We start from the raw sequence: 12,578 nt of genomic DNA, 5'->3' as shown, positions 1-12,578 counted from the left end.
AGCAGTAATGTTTTGTGGTGTGAAGAGCATGGACATTGGTGAAGCTGACACAGAGGAAAGCAGCATCAAAGGTAATAAGCAAGTGCCAGGTGTTGAAGAGAAAGGAAAGACAGAGACCTGATGGAGAAAACAAATTAGTGTCCTTAATGTAGGAGGGTAGGCTTTAGGAATTAATTTGAATGCCTTCCTTCAGAAGAGCAGAGATTAATTCAGTGAGAGTGCAGTAACTTTTCACAGTAGGATGATATAATGGCTTTGGTTAATGGATTTACGAGAGAGTATTGAGGATTTTTAATGGATGTAGAAGTCAGGAGTTGCAAAGCAGGAGATTTTTACAGAGAGAGTGAAGTTAGTTCATCAACTTAAATTTCAGGATATTGTGTTTGTGCCATACTAAATTCGTGAAGACTGATGAAGCTCGAGTAGACAGAAACCAATGTGCAAGGAAGATTTGCAGCCAGGCAGGGAAATTCAGTGGTCAGGCCAATGGACTATGAGAATGGGGTGGAGAGGAGCCCATGGTTTAACACCAAAGCAGTAACATTATTGATGTTTTGCTAGACACCAGGGAAGTTTCCTGTCTTACAGGAAGTAAACAAAAGGACGATTAGGGTTTAATATTACATCAACGATGAAATCATCAGTTATGGAGCACAAGCTTGGATAAGAATAACAATGAAGTCATCTGAGATGGAGCACAAGCTTGGATAGGACAAAGCTATGCAAGGAAATCAGTTATATACAAAACTGTGTTAAGGGAGGGGCAAACTAGCGAACTGATCAGAGTGGCAATTTTTGTGGAAAACTGTATAAAAGCCATGGGCATCAAACAAGTTCCTAAGGTTTAAATCTCCCACTCACAAGAGAAAATTAATTCATGCACATTAGCAGTGCTGAACAGTTTCCATCCTACTTTCACACTCCAAAAATTTAAGTCTCTCATCCACTGAGGGTTATTAGTTGATATGCATACAGAAGTGTGTTACATGGTATTGTTTATTTTTTACACTATTCACAAGGTAAGAAATACTTTGATACAGTGATGTTAATTAGTTATTTTTATAACTTATGAGAGAGGATTCTTACATGTTTAATATTCATTTGTTAATTATCTTACATTGTAGTTGAAATGGCATTAAGATATGTCCACAACAGCATGGTTTCTTTAATTATGTTAATAAACTCTTAACAAAAGTTATTCAAGAATAGTTTTTTTTCCTGTTCATAATAAAAAAAACATATTTTTGAAACTTTCTGGGTGTGTTTTATAAAGAGATTTTTTCAACTTCTGTCAGGCAAATGATGAATTAACTTATCATCACATTTATGTTAACTGTTTTACATTGTACATGCACCAGTAATAGCAAGTAGTAGCAGGTCCACACTGGATGATCTTTACACAGATGACTGAATACAGTCTGCTTTAGTTCATTAAATCAAATGGGAAGTGACTTTTAATGTGATTCCTACCCTGTTGTCATTGGATTCTGCTTTGCAATATTTTGATAATCACTGAAGATAATTACTGAAAGAAAGTGAGTAGGTGGAGCTCAGTACCATCTCTGGCAAAAGAAAAAATAGAACAAAAAGAAGAAGCACTGAAGAAAGTTCTGCGCCGTGACTTTTTAAAAAATCTGGTAGACAGGAAACACTGTGCTCAAGTGAAATTGTAGAAGAATCAGGAAGTTACACCCCAAATTAACATCAAAAAGAAGAAAAAACACTTTCACCAAAGGAAGGCGAAAATTGATACCCCTGGTTGTTGAAGAACATTTCACACCCAGTGATGTACCCTTTTTTTGGGGTGGAGGGAGTGACTAATAAAACCTGTGACTATATCACAATGATGCTAAAAAATTGCAACTTAGAAAATGTTAATGCAAATTAGAATACAGCTCTTCAAACATACTTTAATAATCCTGCATCTAACTGCTGAAGAGAAAAATCATTTTCAGCTGCAAGATGCACAAAAAATTATTTAAGGACTTCAAAAACACAAGATCATCTCAGTTATCTTGAGGTCCTTGCTACTAAATCAGACTTCACAATGAAACTGGTCTATGAAGACGTTGTAAACGTGTCTGCAAATGACAGGGCAAGGAAAAAAAACCTTGTTATTTAAAAAATCAGTGTTTTGCCTCTGGTACCTTTCTAAAAGAAATGTAACTTATTTGTACTGTTTGTATTTAATTTTAATAAATGCACTGTTATAGTGTTTGCATTTGTATTTATTGTATGGAACTTTATTAAGTTTTTTTTTTTTTTTATTTGTAATTTTTCTAAACTACAAAATGTCCAAAGATTCTAGTTAGACTACATCAGGATCAGGTAGAGATTCCAAAATCAGATATTGGATCGTAAGGCATACCTAACCAGAGGCAGACACAGACTCAGACTACAATTTAGTAATGATGGAAGAGTAGGCTGAAGTTTAAGAGACTAGTGAGGAAGAACCACGGATCAAAGAACTGGGATACAGAAGTACTAAGGAATGAAGAGATATGATTCAAATTTTATGAGGCAATAGATACTGCAATAATGTATAGCTCAGTATGAAGTTCAGTTGAAGAAGTATTGGACATCTCTAAAAATAGTAATCACAGAAGTTGGAAAGAAAAATGTTGGTACAGGGAAGGTAACTACAAAGAAACTAAAGAACAAACTAAAAGAACAAAAACTTCAGTTGATTAATGAAAGAAGGAAGTACAAAATTATTGAGGTAAATTCAGGAATACAGAAATACAATTCACTTAAGTGGAAAGAGTTCACTGAAGACCTCTATGAGGGGGAGGACTTGTCTGGTGATGTGATAGATGAAGAAACAGGAATTAACATGGAAGAGATAGGGGATTCAGCATTAGAATCAGAATTTAAAAGAGCTTTGGATGACTTAAGATAAAATAAAGCAGAAGGGATAGATAACATTCCATTGGAATTTCTAAAATAATTGTGGCAGTGGCAACATAACGACTATTCACACAGGTGTGTAAAATGTATAAGACTGGTGATATAGCATCAGCCTTTCAGAAAAACAACATCCACACAATTGCAAAGATAGAAAGACCCAACAAGTGTGAGAATTATTGCACAATCAGTAGACTCTTTCTGAGTCAACAAATCCTATGCACATGTCTTGGTTTTTCTTCACTCTTGCTTCCTCTATCAACCACAATGTCAGAACTGCCTCTCTGGTGCCTTTATCTTTCCTCAAGCCAAGCTGATTATCACCTAACAGATCCTGAATTTTCTTTTCCATTCTTCTGTATATTATTCTTGTCAGCAATTTCGATGTATGCCCTTACATTGGACAAACTTTAAAAAACATCATTTATGCATTCCTAGTTTGGGGGGGGGGGGGGGGGGGGGGGCCAGAGATTGAGATAGAATGGGGGTTTGGAACCCCCACTCCTCTGGAATGTGAGTCCGCAAACTTAACTACACCATCACAGTATTTTGGGCACAGGTTGGAGCAATGCCGTATGGTATGTGCTGTATGGAGAAAAGCATAATTACAAAATACAATAGAATAAATAAATGTAGTGTAAAAATGAAAAAGCAATGGAAAAATAACTCAATGTAGGAAAAATCTAGGAAAAACAAACAAATAAAGTAGAATAACTTGCAAATGATGCTGGCATCATACATACAACAAAACATGGGGAGACAACAGTAGGTGTGTGTGTGTGTGTGTGTGTGTGTGTGTGTGTGTGTGTGTGTGTGAGTGCATATGCATTGTTAGCTCTTTCTGTTATTTTCAATAATTTTGTTTTATCTTTCCTGGGTTGATTTGCATACTGCTGTAGCATCACACTAGAGGTAAATTATTGCAAGTTGATCTGATTCAGGATGTGTTTACACATATGATTTTTATTACTTTTTGAAGCAGAAATAAGAAACTTCTTAAAAATTTCGTTCCATGAAAAGCTTACCTGTTCTGATAATTTTTCTGGGAGAACATTAATTGGGAGTTTTCCACTTGCCATCATTATGTCTTTGAAATTGAGGGCAGAATAATATACAGAGAAATAAGTTTCTGGAAAATCCCTGTTAAATAAAATACATTTTGTAATTTTCTCATTTGGGCAATATTTTCTGTATACAAGAAACACATACACGCAGACACACACACATACACACACACACACACACACACACACACACACACACACACACACACTTTATGACATGAAAATGTTCTTGAATATTCAAAGTAGTAGTATTACATTATTAAAAGAAAATAAACATTTGTGTTCACTAATCCCTGTGGACATAAAATGTTCTTGCTCTTTAAGTGTTTTTATGACACAAGAAGCACAAATGTTATTGCTTTTGGGAATATTTGGTTAGAAAGGAATAAGTACACTGGCAGTTTTAAATCATTCTTTAAACACTTTTTTTCTGGGCGAGACAGCAGTATGGCATACCAGCACATACCATGAAAAATCAAGCACTGAGTAAGTGAGTCCACCTCCATAGATGAAAACTCAACATGGTGACTCTATGCAGCGGACCCAGATTCAATTTCTGACATGCCAAGGATTTTGTCTTTGTGAGAGGGCTGGAATACAGTTCACTGTTTCATGAAGACAATAGGAACTACTTAAATGAGATGTAGTGATTCCATGGTCTGGAAAGCTGATGACACCTTGGAGAGCAGAGTGCTGATACCATGCCCTTCCACACCTATCCAAATGATGTCTTAAGACAATTCACTCAGGGACAGAGTACACTGAAAAGCTCTATGAGAGGCAGGACTTGTCTGATGAAGTGCTAGTTGAAGAAACAGGAGCTGACACAGAAGAGATAGGGGATCCAGTATTAGGTTCAGAATTTAAAAGAGCTTTTTAAAAGAACAGCATAGTGGCTGGTGAACATTGTGTGATCACTCTGGGTCAGATTACAAAGTTATTTTAAGAGTAAGTGAAGATCCTTGATAGCAAACAGAAATGCCATAATTTTTATAATTCTATCAAGTGGACCTCTGTTGTTCTCAGTTCTAAATTAATGTGCAAGCATACTTCACCAGGTACAAATAAAGGTAAATAGGAGTGTTTCTGTTACATAGGTTGTCAACAAATATATGTTTAATAAGATTCAGTAATTTCAGACATCTTGTAGGAATAGTATTACTATCATACAAAAAACATAAGTTCCTACAAACATTGCTATTATATGTTGTTTGTTCTTCAGCATGATACCAATATGCACTATCCTACTGCATCTCACATTAAATGTGACTGTAGAAGTATATGGAAAGAAAGACAATGAAAATTGAACAAGAAACATGCATTTTTTAACTCACGCTGTATTACTCATCAATGGTGGCTCTGCCTGCACCCAGCATAGACTTGACAAATTTCCTGGGTTCTGTATGTTCAAGTAAGCATATTCTGTCATTACTGAAAGTGGTTCTGGTGGTTGCAAAGTGTATCTGTAGCTTCCCCAGCACTGATCTTTATATACATTCACTGCCAATCCTAATGCAAGTTGATTATTGTAGAATGGAAGATTAGGATCGAATTTGGGAACATCAGAATCAAGAAGTACCAGACACCTGCAACAGACAAAATAATTCAATTGCATACATGAATAAGAAACTTTCAACTCTTAAGATACAGTATTATGTCAGAAATGACAACAATGAACCCAACATTTTCACTAGATGTCTCTGAACAATTATTTTTACCACCACACGAATAGTTGATTCATAGCCATGCATTGTTTACCTCACTTTGAAAATCATTGCATGAAACACTTCAGAAGAAGACTTAATGTTACCACAGACTGGTATAAAGAGTGTTTTAATGTGACTACACTGTGTAAGCATTATTAAATCCACCACATATTCCTGTTAATGCTGTGATCATTATATGTAGTTATTCATGAACTCTGCAAGTACTGAAAAAAGACCATTAAACTTGTTTAAATGGAAATGGCTGATCAGACTATACTTGCTCATTTTTTAACAATATTTATTTTATGACAAGCCATGCCACCACCAGTTGTTCAGTTCTGCTAGACCAATGGGTGGCATTATTAACTTCCATTAGACAATACATCTCTTTGTCAAGAATGCAAAACCTGTATGGTGCAAAAAGTGGCAACTGTCCCTGAATGAGGAACAGTGAGAGATCACACACATGAGTACAAAAAGAAAGGCAGTAAATTTTGGTTACATGATAAACCATGGAAATTTAAAGGCTGCTAATTCGACCAAATAACTAGAAGCTACAATTAAGAACAATTGACATTGGAATGATCACATCGGTAATGCTGTGGAGAAGGCAGACCAAAGACTGCTTTTATTGGCAGAACAATTACAAGATGCAACAGGACTACTAAAGAGACTGCTGACACTATGCTTATTTATCATCTGCTAATATGGTATGGGATCCTTACCAAGTACGATTGATATAGGATATCTAAAATGTCCAAAGACAAAATAACGGATAAAGTGTCATGGATATGAAAAGTGAGTTTGTGTGGCAATGATTTAAACAAAGGTCTTTCATTTTGCAGCAAGATCTTTTCCAGAAATTCTAATCACCAACTTTCTCCTCTGAATGCGAAAATATTTTATTGTCATCAACCTACATAGGGAGAAATGATCATCATAATAAAATAACAGAAATCAGATTTCACACAGAGAGGTTTAAGTGTTCATTTGCCCCAGGCTCTGTTAGAGAGTGGAACAGTTGAGAAATAGACTGAAGGATGTTCAAAGAACGCTCTGACAGACACTTAGGTGTCAACTGCAGAGTAGTGATGTAGATGTAGAAACTATACACTGATGGGAATTTCTTCACATTCCTCTCAACTTCCTTTCTCAGTTAGATGTGTTTAGCACTGGTCACTTTGCTGGCAAAATTATTTTTATTGCACTATTTCACTGTAGGATTGTACAGAAATATAAACAGAGGAAAGGCCAAGATGTAGTTTTCTTAAAATTTTTTTGCAAAATTTCTCTACTGCAGTTTCACAATGGGTGGTAGGTTCACCTGACATGCCAGTGACGGAATCCCACTGCACACATTTGTTGATTCTTTGGCTATTAAACAAAGAAAGTTCTCTTTTTCTTGAAAATTGTGTTAAATAGTCTGAGTTTTCTTGCCTACAGTATTTTAGGAATGGTCACTCTATCAGTAAGAGGATTTCACAACACTGTTTTCAAATATGACTGAACCATCACTAGAAGACCATATCTGGGCAACCAGCACATGAGTCAAAATGTTATTAATCACACAGGTTTTGTGGTGATATGGAATAACATGTGTAACAAAAAGATTGGCAAATTGATCATCAGATTTCTTGTAACAAAGATATTGCCAAATTGATCATCAGCTTTCTTTAAACAAATAATTTCATAATTAAGTGACATCAACAAAATTATATCTTCCATCTTTTTTCTTGGTGAGATTCATTTTGTTCATTCATTCACTTATTCAGTAAGTAACTCATCGTACCCTACAGAACCCGTTAGGAAGAGGAACCTTCAACTATGTTAATGAGCAAAAATATACATTAACAAATTGAAGCAGCTGAATTAATAATTAAATATCATTAGTTCAATATAAACTGTTTGAACACACTAAAGTTAATTTTAACATAATACAGGCAGCAGGAAAGCCATTACTTCCAAATGAAAACTTCTACTTTCCTCACTATGAGCTGTTACCACTTTCTTACTTACATATGAATACAAAAAAGGATAGTTTGGTGCTCACCACCTAAAGGAGACATTGAGTGGCAGATAGGCACATTTAAAGTACATTTATAAGTATATTAAGATGTCAGACAAAGTCTTTCCTCAGGCATAGAAACAAACAAACACACACACACACACACACACACACACACACACACACAAACACACACAAGTACACATGGCATATTGAAGTGCTAAAGCCTGACTGCTGTAAGCAGGAAGCACAGCTGGGGTTGAGCAACTACGATTGTGTTCTCTACCAGGTTTTAGACTACCTCTCACCATGCCTTGAAAGGAGAGATATCTTTAACACTACACTATCCTCCTCACCCCTCCCAGAATGGCATTCTGCCCATCCACCCAACCTATGGAATATCATTGTCCATCCCTGTTCCACACCTCCTCTCAGTCATCCCTGTAACAGATCTAAATGTAAGACCTGTTCCATACATCCTCGCACTACTCCACCACATCAGAGGCAGGGCCACATGTGAAACCAGCCTGATCTACCAACTTAGTTTGAACACTGTGCAGCATTCTTTATTGGTATTACCACTATCAGGCTGTTTGTTCACATGAATGGCCACTGCAAAACTGTGACACAAGAGACAGCTGGGCTACCTAATTGCCTGTGTCATCTGCCTCTACCCTAGCCAAGGTTACTGCTCACTGCAGTAAGGCCTGAGTGCCCAGAGCAATGGTGGTCATCTGTGTTTGAGTTGTGCATATATGAATGTGTGTGTGTGTGTGTGTGTGTGTGTGTTTTCTCTCTATGTGTGAGGAAGAACTTGTCTGATAGCTTAGTGTATCCTTAAATGTGATTGCTAGCCGCTCAATACCTTCTCCATGTGGTGAGTAGTGGCCTATCATATTTCAGTGTTGTTATTAGAGAGAGAGAGGAGAAGGAGGGGGCAGGGGAGAGAGACAGAGAGAGAAGGAAGATAAAGACAATCCAAAGCAGACCAGGACATTTCATCACATGTTCATTTTGAAAGTACAAGAGCATATTGGAAATGCTGATCAAACTACAGTGGCAAACATTACAAGATAGGTGAGTTTCATGGGGAGATTTACTTTTAAAATTTCAAGAATGAAAATTATGAAAGGAGGTACTTAATATACTACTCAACACTGCATGGCAGATTAAAACGGTGTGCCATACCAGGATTGAAACTGGGACCTTTGCCTTTCGCAGGCAAGTTCTCTAACAACTGAGCTACCAAAGCACTACTCATGACCTGCCCCTCAACTTTACTTCCACCAATACCTCATCTCTAATCTTCCAAACTTCGCAGAAGTTCTCCTGCATAACTTGCAGAACTAGCATTCCTGGGTGTAAGGCTATTGCAAAGACATGGTTTAGCCACGTCGTGGGGGATCATTTCTAGTATGAATTTTTCACTCTGCAGTGGAGTGTGTGCTGATGTGAAACTTTCTGGTAGATAAAAATTGTGTGCCAGACTGGGGCTCAAACCTGGAAACTTTGCCTTGTGTCTGTATGTGTGGATGGATATGTGCGTGTGTGCGAGTGTATACCTGTCCTTTTTTCCCCCTAAGGTAAGTCTTTCCGCTCCCGGGATTGGAATGACTCCTTACCCTCTCCCTTAAAACCCACTTCCTTTCGTCTTCCCCTCTCGTTCCCTCTTTCCTGACGAGGCAACAGTTTGTTGCGAAAGCTTGAATTTTGTGTGTATGTTTGTGTGTCTATCGACCTGCCAGCACTTTCGTTCGGTAAGTCACCTCATCTTTGTTTTTATATATAATTTTTCCCACGTGGAATGTTTCCTTCTATATATATATATATATATATATATATATATATATATATATATATATATATATATATATATATATTGCTGTTTGTAAATTTGGCTTCAAGCTAAGTTGGTCGCTTACTTCAGAGCAGAGGTGCAAGTAGCGCAGCCACTGTGGAGCTAAAGGACGTGAGAGGGGGAAATGTTTTACACTTTATCTTCTAGTACTGACAACTAAGTGTGCCTCAAAAATGGCTCTGAGCACTATGGGACTTAACATCTATGGTCATCAGTCCCCTAAGTGTGCCTCATGTTGATCAGCTGTTATGGTATAAATTTTGACACATAACATGGATTAGTGAATGTGCATTACAGAGACAGTCATCTTCAAATGTGGTACTGCTTTGTAGCAAGGAATATATATATTGTAGAAAAAAGTGACATCAAAACAGTTACTAAACATTTCTGGTCATGTATCATATTATGTAATGCATTTAGATATAAGTGCAATTACTGTTATTAAACACTTAATAACCTGCTCACACACACAACACAACACTTCGTCAAGCAATTACTGTGTCACAACTTTAGGGTTGCTGTGGGTGGCAGCAATCTGAAACAGTCGACACACAGTGTTCCAAACGGTGCAGACTTTTAACAGTACTTGGGGGCCGTGGCCAACAGGTGCATCCTCACTATAGTCAGTCTACTGGGGACTGATAACATACTGATTTATGTAGGTTACCAATTAATAGTAACATCAGAATATATGCAGCCCGAGATGCTGCCCCACAATATTAGTATTGGCTCTTGAGCAAACCACTGGCTTAAACCATTGATTATTATGCTTGTTCCACCAGAAAATACCACAGGTTTTTAATTGTCTGTTAAACCACTGTTAGGTAATGTGGAAAATATAAGTAAACTCAACACCAAACTTTCCATGTTCTCATATTTTATGTTCCCTCATCCTCAGTTTACTTTTAGTCTTGTGGTATACATCTTCGGTGGAATACCCTGCTTTCTGTCATATAGATACAAACACTTGTAAGAGGGATACCATTAAAGGCATAAAATTTTAGCGTCCCAAGTAGAAGTCAATTGCCCACAGAATCAGAGACTTTGGCAACATCACTAAATACAAGTACATCAACATAGTTTTTGTTACTTATTTCTAACATAACTTCATTTTTAATGTCACATACCTTTTCAGGTGAGTCTATTGCTTACAATCTTTATGAAAGCTTAACTGAGAAGAAATTAAAACATTTCATTCTGAAAAATGACACAGTAATATATTGTAGGCCACTTCATAGAAACATTGTGAAAAGCCTGGATAGAGTAAAATGGGTATCTAATTGCATATTATTTGCTTACTTCATTTTTCTAAATGGACATCACTAGATCATATGTCATTAAGCAACTCTGTGTTGAGTTACTGACTGATCACAAAGAAGCTTAAAAGTGGTCCTACCAAGATGATACAATATTTTAATGCCCCACAGGAAACATCATCATAGCCAGAAGAATTGCTGTTTCTTAGTAAAATAATAATTTTAGTGTTCTCCTCAGGAGTTGTTCCTTTGAAAACATTTTCTGTTATTAGTATACACAGTGTCCACATCAGTAAAATTCATTTATATTTGTTCTCCCTACTTACCTGATTTTCTCCCCTCCAGGTTCTTTTCTAAGGCAGTTGACTAAACCCACTACACCATTTGATATCTTATCTTCTGAAATTAGAAGTATATCATGCTCTCCACCTTCTACACACTGCTTCAGGTCCTTCACCCATGAAAACTGCTTGTCACTTGTAATGGTTATTGTCTTCAATTTTGGTCTTGCAGTTTTCTACAAACAATGATAACTAGTACATTTTACTAAATAGGAATACATGCATTTGTAGAAATAACCATCAATGCCAAAAGTAACCGACAAATGTACTTCACTAAACCCAAAAATGTAGATTTTTGGGAGAGTATATTTCTCACAACAGTAAAATGGGTTGCTAGTATACAGGGTGTTACAAAAAGGTACGGCCAAACTTTCAGGAAACATTCCTCACGCACAAAGAAAGAAAATATGTTATGTGGAGATGTGTCCGGAAATGCTTACTTTCCATGTTAGAGCTCATTTTATTACTTCTATTCAAATCACATTAATCATGGAATGGAAACACACAGCAACAGAATGTACCAGCATGACTTCAAACACTTTGTTACAGGAAATGTTCGAAATGTCCGCCGTTAGTGAGGATATATGCATCCACCCTCTGTCGCATGGAATCCCTGATGCACTGATGCAGCCCTGGAGAATGGTGTATTGCATCACAGCCATCCACAATATGATCACGAAGAGTCTAGCGTGGAGGCCATGGAATTGGTCCACCTCTACCAATCCATCGGTCACTGAATCTGTTGTTGAGAAGCGTACGAACACCTCAACTGAAATGTGCAGGAGCTCCATCGCGCATGACCCACATGTTGTGTCGTACGTGTAAAGGCACATGTTCTAGCAGCACAGGCAGAGTATCCCGTATGAAATCATGATAATGTGCTCCATTGAGTGTAGGTGGACGAAACTAAAATGAGCTCTAACGTGGAAATTAAGCATTTCCAGACACATGTCCACATAACATCATTTCTTTACTAGTGTGTGAGGAATGTTTCCTGAAAGTTTGGCCATACCTTTCTTAACACCCTGTATACATGTACTTTAATCATGTATTTGTAAGTGATAAAAAAATTAATAAAGTGACTGTATATGAAAGAAGAAAATATTGGCATAATAACTCAACAACCATGCTGCCATACTGTATATTTATCTTCTGTAGCAATGGCATAAGTATATTCCTAATTTTCATAGAACAATCCAGAATTAATGAAGATGCAACACTTTTCAATCATCAGGTGGTGAACACTTCCTTCAAGCACCGCTACAGAGCTTAGTGTACTGAGCAAAACAGTCTCAAAGCTTAGTAAACTACACACTACTTTCAGAGTCTGTCTCAGAACTAGTGTAACTGATTTCCTGGTCATTTGGAATGAGTGAATGGTTATCATTATGCTGGGATTAATGGTGGGGGATATCACATGATCTAGGGGACCTGGTTCACTTGC

General features: G+C 37.0%; 1 protein-coding gene across 1 annotated transcript in view; it reads right to left on the bottom strand.

Annotated features, from left to right (window-relative positions):
* Positions 1–12,578, bottom strand: part of LOC124788632 (fatty acid synthase-like) — a 507,799-nt gene that overhangs the window by 128,252 nt on the left and 366,969 nt on the right. Inside the window, exons 21-23 of the mRNA XM_047255903.1 lie at positions 11,120–11,310; positions 5,303–5,554; positions 3,930–4,044 (exon numbers count right to left, since the gene is read on the bottom strand). Coding sequence (XP_047111859.1) covers positions 3,930–4,044; positions 5,303–5,554; positions 11,120–11,310 — 558 coding nt within the window. The remainder of the gene's footprint in view (positions 1–3,929; positions 4,045–5,302; positions 5,555–11,119; positions 11,311–12,578) is intronic.

This window comes from Schistocerca piceifrons, chromosome 3 (genome assembly GCF_021461385.2).
Source record: "Schistocerca piceifrons isolate TAMUIC-IGC-003096 chromosome 3, iqSchPice1.1, whole genome shotgun sequence".
In the NCBI taxonomy this organism is placed as follows: domain Eukaryota; kingdom Metazoa; phylum Arthropoda; class Insecta; order Orthoptera; family Acrididae; genus Schistocerca; species Schistocerca piceifrons.
The sequence above is the reverse complement of the archived record's forward strand: the minus strand, read 5'-3'. Positions and strand labels throughout refer to the sequence as shown.